Source organism: Gigantopelta aegis, chromosome 8, assembly GCF_016097555.1.
Source record: "Gigantopelta aegis isolate Gae_Host chromosome 8, Gae_host_genome, whole genome shotgun sequence".
Classification (NCBI taxonomy): Eukaryota; Metazoa; Mollusca; class Gastropoda; order Neomphalida; family Peltospiridae; genus Gigantopelta; species Gigantopelta aegis.
The window spans coordinates 34,537,785-34,561,730 of NC_054706.1; the positions used below are offsets into that span (position 1 = coordinate 34,537,785).

The window sequence follows — 23,946 nt, forward strand, 5'->3', positions numbered from 1 at the left end:
CAGGCTTTTCTTGCTATGACATAATGCAGCATTTGAAGCCAAAATGTCATCACGCATGAACTAAAACATGCATTCCGATTTAAATTTACATATGCCCCTTATTTCAGTATCAATTGTTTGTGGTGTAAACACACTTTGACCATTTCGGCATTGTTTCATGTGAGAGAGAGAGAGAGAGAGAGAGTGAGAGAAAGGAAGGAGAGTGTGTGAGAGAGTTTGCATGAATTTATACAAATATTCCACATAAGCAAATAAAAAGTGCATTGCTTTCTATTAAAATACATGTAGTCCATTAAAACAATGTCTATATGCTGGCATGGGCCATTAGCTGTCTTTAACTTCTCTCTAAAACATGAAAGAATAGAATGGCTTGTTTTAAAAACATATGCGGCCAAAGTCGAAGTCATAAAAATAAGCCTTGGCTATGTGGAAAATGTAAAGAAAATATTTTGGGTACCAAGAAGGGGCAGATGAGGAGGACATAAAAAATATATATATACCCATCTTTTCTGTGCAATCCATGCTTTATAATAAATTTAAAAAATTAAAAGCTGCATCGCAACATCTATTCTGACCAATTTTTAAATTGTTTTTTGGTCCAACATAACGTATGGTAATTTCAACACTTGGTTTAGAAATAAAAGAAAGAAAAATAATAAATGTTTAATGAAACCTTAGCACATTTGGAATAAAAGTCTTGAAAGTAAGAGAGGAAATGCGCAACTGTCACATTTGATACTGCATATATATGTATATCAGCAGGGGATCTTGGCGAATCTGGCGAGTGGCCGAGCTAGCCGTGGGACTCGTTGATTTGGAACTAATGTAAAGAGACTATGTCGTAAGGAATGACACTACAAAGACTTCAAATAATTAGCTGAAGCCAGTTTCAGCCCCTCAGTGCAATAATGAAATTATTTTACAAAAAAATACATTTATTCCCTGCGAGAAAATTGTAATGTGATCTTTAAATAACAGCTCTGGCCTGTTATGGCAAAAGGCAGTAAGTGGAGAATTAACAATTCTGAGAAAATCACTTTTTGTATGACTTTTATCCATTTGGTAAATGATTTATTTTAGCAGGTGAATGATTTTCACTTATTGCCTTTTGCCTTGGCAGCTGACAGGCAATGTTTCATTTTAAATAATCTTTGTTCTTGCATAGATGTAGTTATTTATTAAGGTTCAAGCACAGTGTCTTGGATACGCACTTCAGTTATTTTGGGTTGGCTGTCTGGAACAGAAGTTAAAGGTAATGCTAGGCTCAGACTACCAATTGCCAATAGAAAGTTTGCCAACTTTCTGCTGCCACGACTTCCAGTTGCTAGTCTGAGCACTCTTACCCCTCGATTTCCATCGTATAACCCATAAGTTGTTAATTTGAGCACACCCATCTAAGTTGGGAGTTGGGGAGTTGGCCAACTTCATCTTAACAGTTGACAGTCTGAGACTAGCATTAGTGACAAACAAGTCAGTTTAGTGGCCCTATACATGACTCTGGTTTGCAGCTACATGTAAACTTAAAGTTTGTTTTGTTTAACAACACCACTGGAGCTCATTGATTAATTAATCATTGGTTATTGGATGTCAAACATTTGGTAATTCTGACACTTAGTCATCAGAGAAAACCCTCTACATTTTTCCTCAGGCAGCAAGGAATCTTTTATATGCACTTTCCCACAGACAGGAAAGCACATACCATGACCTTTGTTCAGTTGCAGTGCACTAGTTGGAATGAGAAAAAAACAACCCAGTTGAATAGATCCACCAAGGTGGTTCGATCCTGCAAGGCAAGCACCTCAAGTGAGCACTCAACTGGTGAAGCTAAATCCCACCCCGCAGCTACATGTAAGTGTACTAGCATGCAAACCCATCACTTACAAGCTTTAAAGTCCTTACAATGTATACCACTGAGGCTGGTGACAACAACAACATAAAGTTGGCCGATTTTATGTTGAAAATGCAAAACTGTATTATGTGAAATTAAGTAGTACATGTAATATTAGTACTAAAGGCTTAATTTCCTGGCACAGTGGTTTGGTAAGCTTGTATCAATCAGTGGTCCAGCTCAAACACCTGATGCTTGTCAACATCTAAATGAGGTGAAGCCTTTCTCAACAGTTTTCAGTACATCAGTACGAAGCTGTCCTTAAAGCTAAATTAATTTTCCATTCAACTACATTTTCTTCGACACATGTACAATATATTTAGTTCACGATGTTATTAAATGATTTAAGATATTTCTGTACAGGCAATTCTAGGACTACCCCTACCAATTGAATGCCAATAATTCCAAATGAATGTGATACACAAGCTGCAGAGCATTGGTTAGTAGACCATAGTGAAGTTGACATGAGCGCACTACATGTACTTTAGTACAAAATCTGCCTAAAGAAAGTGACATGTTTCAGTTTATTATTTTCTTTTTAATTATTGTGGAAATAATTTATAAAGAACAAATTGACAATTCATACATTTAATGCTAGGTTCAAACTACCAACTTTGTGCTGTCTTGATTCTACAACTGTTCAGTTGCTTGTCTGAGCACTATTACAACTCGATTCTTGTTGTATAACCCATTAGTTTTAATCTGAGTGCATCCATCATAAGTTAGCAGTAAATTACAACACAACCGTGGAATTGGCCAACTTTCTGCCGGCAGTTGACAGCAAATACATTTTTCAAAACAATATTCGTTTTCCAAAGATAGGCTTAGGAAGATTTTTTCTAATCTTGCTGCAGGCAAAACAAATAAATATTTGTCACATATATTTCTATTTTATCTGATTCACTGATTCAAATGCAGTGGCTCTCTGTCTAGAACAGAGAACAGTGGTCAATGATAGATCATTTCATGTAATGACCTTACATCTTCAATGCTATGCACTCACATTAAGGGTCAAAACCACACTGGAATACAATATCACCAAGTACATGTAACAGTCATAAATTCAATGTTGGTTGATAGTTAACTTAAGCAGGACATGAGCAATTTTCCATAAATATCACAGAGTAGCTAACAAGCCTGTAGAGAGACTCAGTCTTAAGTGGTTCTTCTCAGTGATGGGAAAAACCTATATTCACGAGATGAAAACCACAGCTGAATACTAGTATGTCCAAAGTCATGGTTTTCAGAAAAACAAGTTTTAATGTTTAAGACAATAATAAAAGACTGAAAAGTAATCAATTTTATTTATTTATTCAAATTATATATTGCATTGCTTCTGTTACAATGTGCATGTATGTCCCCTTGATAAATAAATAAATTAATTAAATATATAACAGCAGGTCGTATAAAACATTTCAAAAAGAAAGAATCTGAAATATTAGGCTAATCTCTTTTTCATAAACAATGGACATGATTGGTTCTGGTTTGTGAAATGTTCAATAAAACAAAATTAAACATATTTTGAAGTACCTGTTTACAGCTCAAATGTTTTCCCTTTATTCTCGTACATTCTAGAATTTAAAATTTGTGTAAACCATTATTGGGTTACTTAAATAACAAATTCAGGATTTAATTTTAAGTTTTATTGATCTAGGACTTAAATAGAGAAATGGTGAGCACACTAAATATGAAATGTTAACATTGAAATAAACACAAAAGGCCAGAAAAAAATGGAATAAAATGCATTTGAAGCAAAGAAACACAACACACATTAAAATAATTTTCCTCATACATGTAAAAGCAACTGGTTTGGGGCTTTTCCCTTCATTCTTCAATATTCCACATCTAAGTAATACTGAAAAAATGCTAAGTTGTTGCAGTAAACACCAAGTTGTATGTTTTGGGGGTTTTATTAATTTTTTGTTTGTTTTTTTGCTTCGAACATATTTCATTACATTTTTTTTTTTTTTAACTTTAGGGCTTCTAGAAATTTTACAAAATCAACTAGCAATGGGATCAGTAATTTAAAAGATGTACTAGCCACGATTAAAAATTCATTAGCCCTACTTTACTTAATTACAATTTTACTAATAGTAATGATCAGATATGTTACCTAAACAGGGGGATGGACATTATAAACAATAAGATTGGGGGGGGGGGGGGGGGGGGGGGGGGGGGGGGGGGGGGGGGGTGGTGGAGTTGTGGGCAGGATATTCATATTTACAAAATAGACTTAAATGTAGTATTTGACAACTTTTTTTTCACTACCTGTCGGGCATGGCAATATTAGTTATTTACTAGCCCAACATTGAATATCACTAGCCATGGAAGTGGGGCTACTATAATCTAGAAGCTTTGCCAACTTTAACCATATCCTTTTCAATTACAGTTGTTACCAACATATCATTTATCTGCATGTTTAATGTATACATGACATTTTAGTAACAAAATAATCAGTAAAATATCCATTGCATTATTTATGACTCTCAGTATACAATTTCAAAAGTGTTTGAAGAATAGCAAAATAAAAAAGCTCATATTAATGTGTTTATATTACTTTATATACCAAATGCATATTGTTGGGGAGTTGGGGATTAGTTGTTTAGGGTTGGTTGTTTGGGGTGGTTGGGGGGTTGGGTTTGGTGTTTTTTTGTGGTTGTAAATATATTAGCGCGCGCGCACACACACACACACACACACACACACACACACACACACACACACACACACACACACACACACAAATCTTTAGTTAAATATATTTATCCTATGTTTTCCATGTCATTGCTTTGTAACCAGATTCAATTACTTGCAGACAGCTTGCTACAAGTCCATAACAGATTGTGCCATTAAACAAGTCTGTCTTGTAATAACCTTCCCTGTGCCATTTTTTATGTGTAATTATTGTTACTTTGTAACTGATGATAAAAGCCAAGATGGCATGTAAAGTGACAAAACTGACGAGTAAAATGAGCGATCTCATTGATAGGACTCAGTTTAATGAAAACATTCTTTTAAATTCATAGCCCAGTGGTAAAACGCATGCCTGATGCATGGTTGGTCTAAGATCGATCCCTGTCGGTGGGCCCATTGGGATATAGCCCAGTGGTAAAGCGCATGTCTGATATGCGGTCGGTCTAAGATCGATCCCTGTCAGTGGGCCCATTTGGCTATTTCTCATTCCAGTCAGTGTACCATGACTGGTATATCAAAGGTCGTGGCATGTGCTATCCTGTCTGTGGGATAGTGCATATAAAAGATCCATTGCTACTAATGAAAAAAATGTAGTGGGTTTTTTTCTATGACTGTCAAAATCACCATATTTTTTACATCCAATAGCCGATGATCAATAAATCAATGAGCTCTAGTCATGTCGTTAAACAAAACAAACTTTAAAATAAACTTTTTGCTTCAAATTTGGTTATTAGTCTTCAAGATACAGGGCTTGAAATAGTGAATAAAGCCGATATCTTAAGATAGTATATATACGTATCATGATACAGGAAAAACGGCCTCGGTAGCATTGTGGTTAGGCCATCGGTTTACAGGCTGGTAGGTACTGGGTTTGGATCCCAGTCGAGGCATGGGATTTTTAATCCAGATACAGACTCCAAACCCTGAGTGAGTGCTCCGCAAAGCTCAATGGGTAGGTGTAAACCACTTACACCGACCAGTGATCCATAACTGGTTCAACAAAGGCCATGGTTTGTGCTATCCTGCCTGTGGGTAGCGCAAATAAAAGATCCCTTGCTGCTAATTGGAAAGAGTAGCCCATGTAGTGGTGACAGTGGGTTTCCTCTCAAAAAAATCTGTGTGGTCCTTAACCATATGTCTGACACCATATAACCGTAAATAAAATGTGTTGAGTGTGTCGTTAAATAAAACATTTCTTTCTTTCTTTGATACAGGAAACCCGTATGTACACTAGCTGTTCAATAAAGCAACCACAGATGCAACAGACCTACAGGTACTGTCTGTCAGACAAGTCTGATGCATTAAGATGTGGCAAACTGATCGATATGTAGTTACTGATTAATAGTAATCATTCATCATGTGGCATTATCTACAGGTACATCATTTAGCTGGGGGAAAAATCAATATCACCAGTACCAGCATATGAAAAATGACAGTGACCATTCGTTACATGAAAAGTAGGAATCAAGGATCAATTTCACAAAACATTGTAAGCCTAGTTTTGCATGTAAACGTAAATCTACGATTAAAGTACAAGTAACAATTCTTATTACTATTGTAGCACAATAAATGTAGTTAGACATAGAGATATTTCAGTTTGTTTTGTACTTAAAATGCTCCATTTTCCTTAATGATGTAATTTTCTTCCTGAAATAGATGCCAAACACTTGTAAATGTATGCTCGATATAACTGCTAATGGCAGACGTAAACGTACTATGTTTTGTGAAATTACCCTCAGAGGTGGAAATATGGTGTTTTCTCTTTCAACTTTTAAGTACCAGTGATTATGTGAACAAAAGTTCAGACCTTGCACTTTCAGTTGCCTGAATAGGCCAATCTTGCCATGTTTTGCAAAAAATGCATTTAGATAATTGGAAATAAATTTTATTAACAGAAAAATACATATAATGTACGCAATTAACAGGTGGTTTTGCCATAAATTGCATTTACATAATGGAAACAAACTTTATTCATAAACACACACACAAAAAACTAATATTCCACTTTTCATTTTGCACATACGGGTATCATTTTGTCACATCAGCATGTCTGTCTTTCAACTATGAATATTGAAAATCTCATGCACTTAACACAGCGATTTTAACCAACCAAGACATCACAAACATTAGCGAAAATAATTTTTAAAATAGCCAGTGAAGAACAAGAAATGAAACAATCAGGCTGCGAATTTAGATTCCGTGCTTCCACAATTCCCTGATTTTGGGTCGGAAATATTATGAGACGGAATTCCAGAATATCTATATTAAACTGTTTATGATTCTGGCGGAATCCCAAAAAAAAAAATCCCTAAATTCAATGCTTGCATACAATTCTGAAAATACAGTAAAACACACAGTAAAATAAAATCTTCCAGTATGTACAGAGAAACCTCTCAAAACCATACCCTCTGTAAACCAGAATTTCTTCAAAATTAGAAATTTTTCATGGTCCCATTTTAATAATCAGCACAGAACTTAACCTCTCTAAACCGGATACCTCTTAAAATCCGGACATTGTATTTGGTCCCAAGGGTGTCCAGTTTAGAAGGATTTCACTGTACATTTTGTATGTGTATTTAATGATTAAAAAAAGAAAGAAAGAAATGTTTTATTTAACGATGCACTCAACACATTTTATTTACGGTTATATGGCGTCAGACATACGGTTATGGACCACACAGATTTTGAGAGGAAACCCGCTGTCACCACATAGGCTACTCTTTTACAACAGGCAGCAAGGGATCTTTTATTTGCACTTCCCACAGGCAGGATAGCACAAACCATGGCCTTTGTTGAACCAGTTATGGATCACTGGTCAGTGCAAGTGGTTTACACCTACCCATTGAGCCTTGCGGAGCACTCACTCAGGGTTTGGAGTTGGTATCTGGATTAAAAAACCCATGCCTCGACTGGGATCCGAACCCAGTACCTACCAGCCTGTAGACCGATGGCTAACCACGATGCCGCCGAGGCCGGTCTTTAATGATGAAAGTTGCAATTAAATATTGTAGTGTCTCCAGCTGCTCATCATTGTCAAGTAAGCAGACATGTGGCTATTATCCTGTCAATCTGGCAATAAAAATGGTGATTTACTGCACTTTTAATCCTATGTTTCCACAAATTCCACAGATTATAAAAAAATAAAAAAAAAAAAAAAAAATAATGTTTAGTACTGTCAGGCATTAATCTAGCCGGTGAAATGGTGCTTTCCTTTATTGAACAACTTGTTAACAGTAATGCAGGCATCGAAATAAGTCGAGAATGACCGTTCAGGTTACTGGGAGGTTACCACATGTCAAGAAAGTCGAGAACCGGTACTTTGTTTTATACAAAATCTTACTGAAATAAAACCTACAACTCCTAACCTTTGATCAATTATTGGGTGGGTTTTTTTATCAAATATATATTCAAGTATAATTACAATGCGAAAAGTACTGTGATTGAACAACGATCAGTGTGTTTGCTATGAGATTGTGTAGTAATAATAAAGTACATGTGATAAATGCGTCCTAACCCATAGGTTACCAGGCCTGTAGTATGTGGTAACCTATCCTAAGTTCAGCCACAGGGGTTGAATTTTACGCTATTCCGCTATTCAGCAAATAGTAAATTTTGAAACGGAATAGTAAAACAAGTCTTCCAATATTCCGTCATGAAAGTGAAAATAAAGCACGGAATACCAAAAATCACCTGCGACTATTCCGCTTACGCTTTTTCTTCAGCTACATTTTTCTGCAGAACAAATCCTCGTGCTACTAAGACCTTTCTCATGCACTTACCGATACAAAATCAAACGTCTTTTTGATCGACACTAATGTTTGAAGTGAGTTCATTTGTAATTCCAGCTAGTACGCAGTAATGCATAGACTGGTATATAAACAATTGTTCATTACACAATGTTGTACAGGGCAACGTAGCACAGTCAGGAAAACTAGTGGTACATTAATAATTGAAGGGATAGTACATTTTTAGACGGAATAGTGTTTTTTGAAATTCACTATTCCATTGGGATAGTGGTAAAAAAAATAAAAAAAATTAAATATAAAAAATAAAATAAAAATTTCAACCCCTGAGCCAGCAAACATTTCACTAACTATTTTTCGCAAACTATTTGATTGGCTCCTGAAGTAGTAATTTGGTTTACTGTGTAGTGTAAAAATCAGTCTAGCGGACGATGGTGACAAGCGGTTGACTAAACATAGGGCTGTACATGGGTTACTAGACACCATGCCTATTTCGATGCCTATTTCGATGCCTATTTCGATGCCTGTTGTGAGAAGTCATAGTTACTGTAATACTCTGGATGACCATCACTGAATTGGGAATTTATTTATTTATTTTCTTAAGGACGCTGCTAGAATTATAAACATAGATAACATTATAACATAGATATTTAAAGATATTCCATATCATAATCTTATACTTCCAATCCAAAACTTGGAATTTGCAGTTCTTTGCAAAGAATCCTAAATCCACAGCCTGCCATATACATGTATATTACAGCACTTCATGAACAAAACTACTCAACAATTTATGTCAATGCTTGGGACTAACATATTGCTACTGTTTATAGCAACAAATCTTGCTTCAACGACCAGGGGCCTAATTAACTAATCTTTTGCAATTTTGCGATCTCGCAGCGCAATGCCAAAAGCCTTGCAAAGAGAATGCTTTACTGTCTAGCAGAGACTAACAGACCTTTGTGAATTAGGCCCCTGAACACATCAGTAATGAATCAGTGTCTTCTATTAACAGTTGTTTCCTGCTAGAGGGTATGAAGGATAAAATTACGTACCCAAAAATCTTGGAAATTAATGGATACATTTTTATAATTTTTAGATTCTAGTAAGAGAAATGCTGCTTAAAATGTGTTAAAGTACATGAAATACACTGTCCAATTTTAAAAGATTTCAAACCCATAACCTCCTAGAAAGGGCTCTTATGATCTGTTTAGTTTTTATTACGTAACCTCAAATTATTTTCTGGCAGATAGCCTGATTAATATATTAATTTTTCGTGTTACATCAGAGTTGTATTACCTATGTTTCTTGACTCCAATAATCAGCACAATTCCCCAAAGGCTTTGTCATATTTTATTCCCATTTTTTATTATTATACAGATATATTTTGGAAACATTACGGAACACTTGACAAACTCTTTCTAGAGCTAGAACATTGCACAACACAAAATAGATATATTAATTCGACTCAAGTAAAATTATGGTATATCTTTTAAATTCTAACTTGGCTTAAAAAGATGTTTTTAAAATGACACTGAAATTCCCAATTAATTTTACATTTTATCAGCAGATGACATTCTTACACACACTAAACTACCATAACAAAATTTTCTAAACTTTAAGAGCTGAATTACAATTATTATTAATATTAATTTTATTCACATTTCATTGAATAAGTCATTCAGCTATCGCTGGTGTTACTTTGATTGTATGTAATGCCTCTATGAGCTTTTTGCAAAGAGGTTCCAAGGTAGTTTGAAGAAAACTTTGAGATGTAATAATAAAGGCCTACAGGAAGTACATTCGTTGTAAAGATGACAGAAAGCTTTGTTTCTTATCGTACATGTAGGTGCACTTATACCATGCAGTTGGATGAAAATGTCTCACTGGTATACTATAACAAAAGAGCAATAAATTGTTGACGGATTCCGATTCAAGAGAGTAAGTCGTCCTGCAGGCAGAGTATTCTGGGGAATGGCAGACCACCGTACTGACATTGCAGAACATTACAGCAGTGCTCATTTGAACCTACTGTTGGGAATCGGTTGAAATTTCATCATCGATCATAATTTATAATCAGTTTGCATCAAGCCCTAATCTAGAATTGAAAAAGTCGAAGTGACTTTTCGCTTCATAGAAGAAAGGGGAGAAGTTTGATAAACATAGGCGAGATGAACATTTATCGGTACATTTAGTAAAGCTTTGCTATGTTCCGCATTTGTTCAGAAATTTTTTGAATTATACTATTTTAATTGTAATATTTTGATATAAAATACTACTACTTCTGGTAATAAAATTGAAACATACAATATTATTAAGTAGTTTATAATGTGTTGTTATGTTAAAATGAAAGTAATAATTAGTATTTTCTGGCATCACTGAAATGAATGTGGCTGACAATTAACAACACTTGAATTAACAATGTGTCGATGTACAGTCTGGCGCCAAAGTAGAAACACAGACCAAAAAGGTGTTATGTGTGCTGTGACAAGATAAATGTTTCAGCTCGTTATTTATTGCTGTACCAATAGATGACGAAATGTCAACAAAACAGACCATAGATGTATACCTTGGTGAACTAGTGTTACTACACAAGTCAGTGTCTTAGTGTCTTTGATGTGATTTTGTTTTTAAAATCGGATTAGGTACAAAATATTACGGCGACTTCAACTTGTCACTATTAATTATTAATAACTCAGTGACGTGGGCACATTTTTGGCAAAGAAAATTTTAATTTCGTCAGCTAGATTAGGGCCTACAAGCGCACTAAACAATCTTAAATTTAAACCAATCACTAACTTTTGATTATACAATCCGTTAGAATTATAATGAACTTTTAAAAGGAAGATTTGAATTATTATGACTATGCACCTGTGGTCGTGCTCACTGGAATAGATGCGACAAATTGCTCATTTTATCTTTAATGCCTATACACAACAGGGCTAGGTCTGGGTAAGCAAAATTAAACTTCAAAATTTGCTGAAATCGCCAGTTACTTTCTAAAAAAATTCAATTTTTACATGAAATTATTTTGCCAAATTAAAATAAAATTTGCCAATTACTTTCAAACTTCGCAATTGGCGAATTTGGCAAGTGCCAGAGCTAGCCCTGCACAATATCTTGACCTACATGACATGCAAATAAACCCAAGTTCCAGAATATGACATATACAGACAACATTCTTCGTGACAATCGATTATGGATTTTTATAACTTTTCTATTATGATCGATCGCTGGACCATCACTATATCAACTACTTGACCAATTTATTGAGAACAAGCTTCATGATTGTGCAGGTTTCGTCATTTAATGGGGCCTGTCACTCACACTTGCCATCAATTCAGTGACACTAGTTCAAGAACAGTAATTTGTAGCTCTCCTTACATGTAGCATATGAATGTATACGATATCAATACAGTAATATCTGAAATGGCTCCCCATAATCTAGGCTAGGGTGGCAATTAATCACAGATCTCAGTTTGTTTTACGTCAAGGTCTACAAATTTTATCCAACCAAATAAGATACAGAGTTACTTCTTTTTTAGTTCTAGATATGACCCTTGATATACATGTACTAATGATACATGAGGGAATTATATATTATAATTGACACTGAGGATGATTCATCCACTACATTTTGTCCACCAAAACAAATCATCCAATGACGCACTTAAGACAATTCATCCACAATTAAAAATCACCAATACTTTAAATCATAAAGTGATATTAAAATTTAGCGAAATTCAAATAAGTGACATAAAGCTTTAGTGAAGTTATATTAGAAGCTGAAAAAAGAATCTGCTTAAGTTGGATCAGCTCAGTAGGAGTTGTGTTCCCAGAAAGGTGTTAATGCAGGCTTGAAAACATCGCCTCATAGACTCAAAAAGCATTTTCACCAGTATCACTTGCATACTGTGCCACTCCTGTACAAAGGTCTGCTATAGCTGCTGAACTTTTATCGGCTGACAGGCCTGTAGCCAGGATTTTTAGATGGGGGGGGGGGGGGGGGGGGTCGTTTAGGCTTATGGTGGTGAAGCACCAGAGTTGCTTGAGGGGGGGTCCCGGGGGCATATTGAAAGAAAAAAAAACACTGGTGGGGGTGGTCGACCACGCGCGCACGCGTGTGTGTGTGTGATATAGTCTGTCCCATCCTCCTATAAAAATGTTTTTGGGTTTTTTTTTGTAAATTGTTTCAGTATGGTTTGACGTAAAAATAAAAATAAAAGTGTTTTGGAAATAAAAATAAAATTGTTGTGTGTGATTTAAAAACAAGCGGCTCAGAAATAAATAACATGTAGTAAATTCCATAGTATGAAAAAATGTGTTCCCCGTGGGATGCACTATAAACATATGTTTCTATTATCTAACTGTTACAACTGTATTACTGTCACACACAATTCATTAAAACTGTAGGTATGTTTGTATGTTTAAATGAAATTATGATAATTAATGTGTCGAGATTGCAGCTTTGAAAAAAAATCCAAAAGTTCCATGCAAGAAAACCAAAACAATCAGGGTGGATGACAGCTCGCTAGATTCATCTCAATATATTTAACTTCACACATGGTCATTTATAACAAAACGCAATTTCTATCGAAAGCGGTTAGGGGATGTAACTCTGCCTAATTTTTCTCACTCATTTGTAATAGAGGCTATATATGTAAGCATTTGATAAATTAAGTATTGGGTGCCGAATTAAAGTAGGGGTTATATTTTTTTCAGATGTAATTAAATGTAGGATGCTCAGGCATCGAAATAAGCATTGTGTCTGGTAACCCATTTACAGGTTACCACAAAATATAGCCTGGTAACTAGGTTACCACAACTATAAGTTAACTCTGCTAAAATGCGGACGTCCTGAAATTGTATCGGTGCACGTGAACATCGGTATGATAAATGAAATCTGGAAGTAAATTTGTCTAGTGGGCGCTGCTTAAAAGCAGACTGCCGAAATTGCTTTGCACAAGTATGCATGAACATCGGTGCAATTTCGTACGAGAAAACGAAATGTGGAAGTAAATTTATTCAATGAGCGCTGCATAAATGCGGAATGACTATAATTGGTTGCAACTGCACAAGTGCACGCGAACATCGATGCAATTCCTTACAAGAAAATGAAACGTGGAAGCCCAGAATGCATTGCCTTGTTTACGTTCAGAAACGAAACTACCATTCGTTGAAAAAAAATTCAAGAACAAAACACCGTTCTCGACTTTTCCTACATGTGGTAACCTCCCGTTAACCTGAACGACCGTTCTTGACTTATTTCGATGTCTGGGTGCTGAATAAGCGTGTAGACCGAAAAAATTTCACAAATTTAATAAAAGTAGGTGTACGTCAGTGTTTCTGCCAGAAAGAAATTTTTGGGTATGGCGCTATGGAATTGAATGCAACCACAGTCAACAGGGGGTATGGGGGGCCTCCCCCACAAAGAAAATATGTTACATTTAGGGTTAGGATTAAGAAAATCATACAACAATAATTTTGTCAAAATGTTAACTTAAAAAATATATAATTTGGGTATGGTGCCATACCCATTTTACCCTCTGGCAGAAACCCTGTACGTTTGTTTGGCACTCGAGAGTAACAGCTTAATTTGTTGTCATCTACTGATCATTCATAAATTTGTAAGGCTTTTCTTCACAGTTAAGAATAATTCTTACCAACAATAAAAGTTTAGCAAATCTTTACAAACCCTTACAGTTAAAACCATTAATTATATATATTTCATGACATTTTTGTCATTACTGATATGTTGATGGTGAATAAATCAATCACTCAATTGATATAAACTGCAGATGTGATAAGTAATAAATTTAATTAGGTATTTAGCATTTTGTCAACAAATTTTTTTTTAAATGGACTTATGTGATTTCAATTGGAAAATTTATTTTCGGATTTTATCCAGAAACAAAATTTTATTTTTATTTTCTTCTTGTTTTTTTATAAACAAAAATTCTTTGGAATTGTTTATTAGTACCTTTTTTTTAAAAGTATGATATTTAATTAAAATATTTTTAAAATATATAATTGCCGACTTCGATCAAGAATTTGCCCTATTTGTTAAGTAAAAATGTCAGTAATTGTACTAAATAATGCTATATCACTCCAAGAATATCATTTTCAATTAATTTAAACACAATAATATAACCATGCATTGAACATTTATACCAACAAGCTTTACAAATGTATATAAAGGTGAAACAAAAGTGTGCGTCCTGTATAATGATGCAGAAGTTTATCACTCAGTTTGATCACATTGTTTTTCTTATTAATTTTGGCAATTATCAAATGTCACAGATTCGGACATCATTGATCTTATTTAAAAGGGATTTAATCAAAGCTCATGTTATTTAATGCAATAAAACTGCGTGGCAGAGTGCTTACTCGATTTGTTGCATTCCTCTATAGACACCTAAGGAAACAAGCTTGCCTGACATACAGGTTATTATTCGTGTGACGTAGAACTGGCAGGTCCCTATTGGTGCGATGCAGTGGCGGATCCAGAAATCCATTTAGGTGGGCCCCAGTGACATGAGATGAAATGCCAAGAGAACTTTGGGGGAGATTTGGAGGGGTATTGTAAAAAAAAATGAAAATTAATATATAATATAATTATAACTATCACAAAATTTAGGGGACCCGAGCCCCTGCCCCCCTAGATCCGCCTCAGGGTGGGTGGGGAACACCCAGGAAGAATATCACACCATGAATCTTGTTTTTTATAAACCTCCCCCACCTCCCCGTTATTTTTAACTTTAATTCACTATACTTCACATACATGACAACCTAAAATATTACTATGTTTTTTTCTTTAAACACGCAAGCATTATTCCGGGGTGGGGAGAGGGAAGGGGACTTTAAAGGTGACATTGATGATTGATGAACAGAAGTTAACATTTAAAAAAAAGTTTGTCTACACTAAGGAATTCACTTACCTTTTCAAGCTTTTCAAAGTGAGTCTTCAAAAACACTAACGGATTCTCTGGTTTGTTGACGCAGAGTTGCACGATACAATCTTTTAATAATTGTTGGATATTGTGCTTGTGTACATATGATTCGCATTCTTTCAAGCTTTGCTCCTCTTCAGAGCTGGCCGCCATGTTGGTGTTGATAGGATGCCACAACTTCTTTTTATAAACGACGTTTTCATTGGGCCGTTCTTGGAAATGACCGAAAATGTATCCAATAGACATCGATGTTTCACAATTTCTCAGACACTACATCAAATCTTGCTAGCTTCAAGGAACATTCTCACAAAAACATTATTAGCTTATTAGGTTACCACTAATACGCACAATTTCCGAAATATTCATCAGTCTATTTGTCAGAGTTGGTGGGTCCTAAGGGTAGATTTAGTCAGCGACTGAGAGTAATTTCCATGCTATTATACAAGCGCATACCGAGTTTTATGGGGTCAGACCAAAATTAGTTGGAGGAAGTTTTATTGTTAGAATAAGTTTATCCTCATGATTGCAAGGATGGTAATGAAGTACAGTGCTGCAGTGTTCATCTACTTCGTTAACAGGACCAGAGTAAGGTCTTCAGAGACTCTTTAGGCTCATAGGAACCGGGGGATTGTGTGCCCCCACCCCCACATGGGTTAAAAATTGTCCGCTATTTATAAAGATAAATGTCTTGTGACTCCACCCCACTCCAAATATTGCTCTAGCAAGGCCGTAGACCTACCTAGTGGGGTGGTAAGATAGTTCATCAAAAATAAACATTGACTATGTGACAAGGGACAGTTTCACACCCAGAAAATGTGCCCTTTTTTATTTGATAAGTGCCCTTTTTGTTTACCTGGAGAAATGTAAAGTTTGAAGATGAAGTAGGCCTACACTTTCTAATAAAATGTCACGGCCTTACAAAACGCAGAAATATACTATATCAAAAAACTACACTAACTAAACCCAACATTTATTCAATTAACAGACACTGAGAAACTATTCTTTCTACTTCTCTGCCCAACACTTATTGCTCGAATCACAGGGCAGTATTGCTATGAGATGTTTGAACAAAGACGCCTTCTACTGTCAGTTGCTAGACCTACCTGATGACATTGTCACTTGTTAAATAGTGTTACTAGTACATGTATATAAATTATAATTGTGCTAGGATATTGTAACCATTATAACATGTATTGTTGTTTTGGGGTGTTTTTTGTTGTTGTTGGTTTTTTGTTTGTTTTTCTTGATGTTCATATTATTGTTCATGTCTGTATAATTCATATACGGAAATAAATGATTGAAGTGAATTGAATTGTTTTATTTAATGACACCAGGACACGTTGATTTATTAATCATCGACTATTGGATGTCAAACCTTGGGTAATTCTGACATATATATGTAGTTTTGGAGGAAATCCGCTACATTTTCCCAATAGCAAGGGATAGGCCTATTTTATATGCACTTTTTCATAGACAGGACAACACATATACCACGGTCTTTGATATTCCAGTCGTGGGGTACTGGTTAGACCAGGAGGGGAAAAAATCGGGAAAATTAGTCCACAGAAGGGTTTTGATCCTAATGTCAAAGCGACCCTGGCGAATGTTCTGCTGTCAGCCACTGAAGAAGACCACCTTTCATTCATTCCTTTCAGCTAATGTTCGTGCACGTTGCCTTAGCTATCTGAGCTGTGGTGTTAAGGACAGAGAGCGGTTAGATGTTAGGTTAGTGAGACGGAAGTCGGTGTAGTGGTCTTGCACCTACCCACTGAATCGTGAAACTTGCTCTGGATGGGAGCCAGTAGGCTACCGGGCTGCGAACCCAGTACCTACCAGCCTTATTTATGTCAGATGGCTTAACCACTACGCCACCGAGGCCGGTGAAGACCCTCAATCAATACGTCTTCTTTATTTTTGAGAACGGTCCGATCATGGGATGCTCAGTCGGTAGATCGCTCGCCTGAGGTGCTTACGTCGTACTGCATCTCTTATTTCAGCTAAGTGAGTGCTCCGCAAGGCTCAATGGGTAGGTGTAAACCACTTACACCGACCAGTGATCCATAACTGGTTCAACAAAGGCCATGGTTTGTGCTATCCTGCCTGTGGGAAGCGCAAATAAAAGATCCCTTGCTGCTAATTGGAAAGAGTAGCCCATGTAGTGGCGACCGCGGGTTTCCTCTCAAAATATGTATGTGTGATCCTTAACCATATGTCTGACGCCATATAACCGAAAATAAAATGTGTTGAGTGCGTTGTTAAATAAAATATTTCTTTCTTTCTCTTGTTTTAGACTAGGTCTGGCCCCGTGCGCTAAAACTAATTGAAACAACGCTGTTCAGTTACCCGCTTCTTCGCTAGGGAACGGAATAATCCACCGCGTGTTTGGTTGAAAGGATATTTAAATTTTTCACGAACGAATTTATAATTAAAGTGCGAAACAGTTACAGATTAATTGCTACTACAGCTACGGGCCCAACGTCAATGGCATAATTTATTATTATGTTTTAAATCAATTGTGCTAGGGTGGTAGGATCAAACTGCCTCGGTGGACTCATTCTGGTTAATATTGTACCCGTCCCAATCAGTGCCCAACAAAGGCTGGTATGTGTTGTTCTGTGTGAGAAAGTACTTAAATAAGATCCCTTGCAGTTAACTGGAAAATGTAGCGGCTTTCCTCTAATTCTATGTATCGAAAATTGCCAAATATTTGACAGTCACATGTGCATGTCTTGAACCCATTACAAACTTCGATCGCCAATATATAGACACGCACAAACGCATAATTCCCTGCACATGTATCTGATACAATAGTAAATTAAAGTGCTTTAATAATGTCGTTAAATAAAACAAACATTAACTTTGATATTAACTGACCGTAGCTAGGATTTTTTGGTTGGGGGGGGGGGGGGGGGGGCAACTGAGTAGTAAATAGTCTAAAACTCCTTAAACAGTTAACAAGATAATTTTCTTTAAATTTCTAGAATGCTCCCCCCCCCCCACCCCGCTAGCTACGTCCATGCTGACAACAGTGTGTGCATCCCCTCCCATAAATTCAGTTCTCTCTCTCTCTCTCTCTCTCTCTCTCTCTCTCTCTCTCTCTCTCTCTCTCTCTCTCTCTCTCCCTTGCCTTCGTTTCTTTCCTTTCTTTATCTCTCAGGGGTTGGTTTCGCACGCACCCAACGACCCCCTCCCCGTCGTTCTGATTGAGTTACAGTTACTGTAAAAGCAATGTTAGGATTAGGCTAGTGAAAGAAAATTAAAGTTTGTTTTGTTTAAAGACACCACTAGAGCACATTGATTTAGTAATCATCGGCTATTAGATGTCAAATGTTTGGTAATATTTTGAAATATACTCAAAGAGAAAATCCGCTACATATCGATAGTGAACCCAGTGTAGTGAAATAAAGGTTAAAGTTAATTTATTAATCATCAGCTATTGGATGTTAAACATTGGATAATTCTGAATACTAGTAGTCTTTTTACATTTTAAATTAATTTTTTCTGTTATTCAGACCCTACCCGCACATGCATGGACACAATTAAATGTACAATGTATTTAGAAATGGAAATAATGATGTAGTGCTTCCAGGCGAACAAGGTAAATATCCTACTATGGATTTGTATTTGATGGATGCGATATTAATAACCAGATTCTATTCCCTTGATGTATGGTGAAATAAAGTAAAATAGCAAATGAGATTTTAGCAGGGGTTGGGGTCATAGGCGTATGGGCTCCCATTTTTGATTATTAGCATTACTGCCAAACAGCTATATGGTTACAAACGAATCACTATGCATTTTAAACCGGATTACAACTCATTTTGCAGGCAGAAATACATGGCTAAAAAGTCTCAGGTTATCACATTAGTCCGAATATCTGTATCGTTTTTGGCCGCATTTGAGGATTTGCTTCAGCACTGGGGGGTGGGGGGGGTGGGGGGGGGTGGAGGGAATGCAGATGCTCCGTCTCGTACGCTTATGGTTAGAATGAGAAGGGTGATGTTAGGTTGTCATTTAAAGTGAACTAAAAAGCAGTAGTTCAGAATTAAAAGTTATATTTCAATTATCTTTATATTACTAGTAGCATGTTCAGAAAGGGAGAGACTAAATCGTAGACACTGAGAGTCGTCAGCCAGTGAGCGTCTACTGAATATTCATGATCAAACGGTTGATCGACATCGAGATTTTACGACATCGAGTAATGTTCTGGTGTATACATATATAAATTATTCCAACTGTAGATATTAATGTAACAAGTATTTAATAATATATAGTGTGCTTAATAAATTGTGTAATTGAATGTTACGTAGCGTATATCAATGTCGTTGTTTGTTGTTTTCCTGCTCTTCTTCTGTGGGATAATCCCGCCGATATTTTGATAAATTTTACACCAGTGGTTACGGTTATCTAAACGTCAAAATTGTAATGCACGTCTGTACAACTTAATTTCATAAACAAATGAACAAACAACAACAACAAAAATCATTCAACAACTACAGAATGTATAATTTAAAATAATTAATGTATAAATGAGTACAGGTCAAACCGATTACAAAAAATGTTGTCCACTACTGTTAATTATAATTATTTAAGATTTCAGTAGGTTGGATTATAAATACATTATCTCACTACCAAGTACACATGAAGTCATCCACTGATGTAGTTAACAAATTACACACTTCTTGGCTAATGTCTATTTCCTCAAAGTAAAAGTCTACTTTTGTAGACACAAAATTAATCAATTATCTAAGTGATCAGAGTAGATTTCTGTTTCTTTATTTTTTTAAATATGATTTTTATTAAATAGATTTGAATAAAGTACCACTGAAGGTTCATTTACCTTTAATATAGATATACATACATGTATACATACATACATGTATACATACATACATACATACATACATACATACATACATACATACATACATACATACATACATACATACATACATACATACATACATACATACATACATACATACACACACACACACACACACACACACACATACACACACACATACATACGTGACAGTGTGAGTGTGTGTGTGTGTAACCGGCCTCGGTGGCGCAGTGGTTAAGCCATCGGACTACAGGCTGGTAGGTACAGTGTTCGCAACCCCGTACCGGCTTTAGCCCATAGCAAGTTCTTAAGGACTCAATGCATAGGTGTGAGGCTACTACACCCTCTTCTCTCTCCCTAGCCACTAACCAACTAACAACTAACCCACTGTCCTGGACAGACAGCCCAGATAACTGATGTGTGTGCCCAAGACAGTGTGCTTGAACCTTAATTGGATATAAGCACGGAAATAAGCTGAAATAAATGTGTGCGTGTGTGAAATACATATGTATAAGTCAACACTTTTTTTCTTTTTTTTAATGACACCACTAGAGCACATTGATTCATTGGATGTCAAACATTTGGTAATTCTGACATAGTCTTAGAGAGGAAACCCACTATATTTTTTCATTAGTAGCAGCTAATCTTTTATATGCACCATACCACAGCTTTTGATATACATGTACCAGTGGTGGTGCACTGGCTGTAATAAGAAATAGCACAATGGTCCAATAAAAATGGACCGATCCTAGACTGACCATGCTTTACCAGTGGGCTACGTCCGGCCCCTCCAATTTATGTAGACACTGAAAATTAAATATGAATATGAATTATTCATCAACTATCTAACTGATCAGGGTAGATTTCCATTTTATTACATATGTGCATTTACATTTCCATTAAAATTATATTATTATTTTTTAAGTGGATGTGAATAATCTTACTGTATGTTTACTACCGATGTCAGTGGTAGTTTTCCGAAAAACAGACATGTAACATTTCAGAAGGGTGGATTTTATGATACTTACATGTATCTACTGAGGATACATGGATATCATCCACCGAGGGTAGTTTTCCTTTAATATGTTATATTACATTACACATATGTTGGCTAATGTATATTTCAGCTACGTAAACACCGTTTAATGTAGACATGACAATTCAATATGAATGTGATGGCTTAATCTATTATTTAACTGATCAGGGTAGATTTTCTTTTCATGTGTGAAAGTTTGATTTTTTTTTTTTTTTTTTTTTGTAACAAGATGTCAATAATCTTACTGCATATTTACTATCCATGTCAGGAGTGGTTTTCAGAAAAGATGACTCTTAAAATTTCAAAAGCGTGGATTTCACCATACTTAACTACCGAAGGTATATGGACATCATCCACCGAGGGTAGTTTTCCTTTAATATGTTATATTACATTACACATATGTTGGCTAATGTATATTTCAGCTACGTAAACACTGTTTAATGTAGACATGACAATTCAATATGAATGTGATGGCTTAATCTATTATTTAACTGATCAGGGTAGATTTTCTTTTCATGTGTGAAAGTTTGATTTTTTTTTTGAATTTTTTTTGTAACAAGATGTCAATAATCTTACTGTATATTTACTATCCATGTCAGGAGTGGTTTTCAGAAAAACAGACACGTAACATTTGAAAAGGGTGGATTTTATGATACTTAACTACTGAGGGTATATGGACAATATGAATGTGATGGCTTAATCTATTATTGTTAGATTAACCCAATACAAGGATATTTAGTCCAGGGCCCACTGGAAATTGCACCCTGTATGGCTGCCATCTTGAAATCCAAGATGGCCACCATTGTGGATCTGTTTTGTTTAATATCTCCTTAACTAATACACATATCGAGAGAGTTGAAATGCCTATACCCACATGTTAGGAGACTAGGAATCCAGTGGTGACAGAAGTGTTTGCAAATTGTGGCTGCCATCTTGAAATCAAAGATGGTCGCCGTCCACAATGCTATTTTGCCAATCTGATTAACAGCTCTACTGGGTCTGACAGTAGATCTAACAGCATTGCGTGGACTCTTATGTCCAGGTGACATTTCATCTATAAATAACAATTTAAATATCGACCAATTACACTTCGCCTTTTATTCGGGAACATACAAATTCTAAAAATATTGGGCGAGACTATTTATGCAATAGGCGACCTTGTTGGTCTATTTCAACACTGAAAAAACAGGGGGGAAAGTGCAGTAATAAACTCTGGATTGTATACTAGTATAAACAGATTTTATGGCTATACCATCACAGTGTGTTTTTTTGTCTTGAAATGAATTTTATATAAAATATTGAAATTAGTTTTCAGCATACTTCGTAATTCACCCGAATCATTTCATATACCCTCGGCATAATCCCGAATGTTTTCAAATTCTTTTCAAATCACTGGCATGATTTTGCAAGTAAGGTTTTGATTGGTCGAATGAAAGGTCAACTGGACCTCATCCAACGGGCTGCTGTTATATCCACATGTAATAGTGGAGCTAATTTTAATTAGATTGCTATTTTGCTCAATATCTCATTTAGTAGAAAAGATATCATTACAGATTTAACACCTAGACTGACATATCAGGGGTCTAAGAATCCAATGGTGACATTGAATATATGGCTGTCATCTTGAAATCCAAGATGGCCTCATCCACAAGCTATTTTACTCAATAGCTCATAAAATATATCAATACAGTTTTAACACCTATAATAACATTAATCATCGGCTATTGTCACTATAGGTACTTGTGCGATCATACATCAAAATGACGAATCTTACAATAATAGTGGTCATCCTGTTCTGTTATAAAGACAGGCTGCAGGTTCTGAAATCAAGTCTTAAGTGAGTGGCAAGCAGTGTGGACCATACCACTAACAAGTCAGCAGGTGTGCAGGCAGAATTAATGGAATTTTCTGTAAGGAGACTGGAATTTTAGGTGATGGTAAAGATCTTGTCACAAAGGTAGTGTTGGACAGCTCATTATTTTATATAACGCAACTGAAAGAAACAAGCGGACACTTATAAACAATGGGGAATGGGGAAAGCTAACGAAACATGAGTGGCACCCAGAGGCATCAATGGCTTCACTATGAGAGCTGACTGATTTCTTCAAATGCACTTGCAAATTTATGGTTCATTAATAGGAGATGGTATAAATATAATATAAAAAAAAACCCCAGAATTACAGGTAGTGAAATGTTTAAGCAACACTTTGACAGCAAATTAGAATTTACATTGTCAAACCATTAACAAACATAACTGAACACATTTTATTCTGACTGAGCACATTGAGTTTGCATCTTTTAATGTCAGGATACCAAATGTTAAGTATGTAAATACTGTCTGAGTTTCCAATAACAATTACATTGTATCTAATCACATTAAATATTTATTATAAGCAATTCCTTATTTTTATAAACCATAGTCAAACATTTAATTTAATTTTATATACATGTTGTAGTACCTATCATAGCATCTACATGTATATATGTATATATATATGTGTATGTATGTATGTATGTATGTATGTATTGATGTATGAATATCTATATATTGTATGTATGTCGAGGTTGACTATTACATACATAGATATTAACGCACTGGCGCAGGGGATAATTAAATCCTTTCTGGCCTCAAAAATTGTCCCATGCCGTTGCTGGGACTCGAACCTGTGGCACCGATTCGCCCGCAAATTGCAAGACTAACCACGATACGCTCTGAGCTATCGAAGCTTCCATAAAAAGGAAGTTTCTTAAACTCAACCATATGCATGGGGCCTACAATCTACGCGGTCGAT

General features: G+C 35.8%; 1 protein-coding gene across 1 annotated transcript in view; it reads right to left on the reverse strand.

Moving 5' to 3' along the window:
* Positions 1-15,429, reverse strand: part of LOC121379171 (cAMP-dependent protein kinase regulatory subunit) — a 157,709-nt gene extending 142,280 nt beyond the window's left edge. The window contains exon 1 of the mRNA XM_041507670.1: positions 15,261-15,429. Coding sequence (XP_041363604.1) covers positions 15,261-15,425 — 165 coding nt within the window. The 5' untranslated portion in view covers positions 15,426-15,429. The remainder of the gene's footprint in view (positions 1-15,260) is intronic.
* Positions 15,430-23,946: the final 8,517 nt, after the last annotated feature.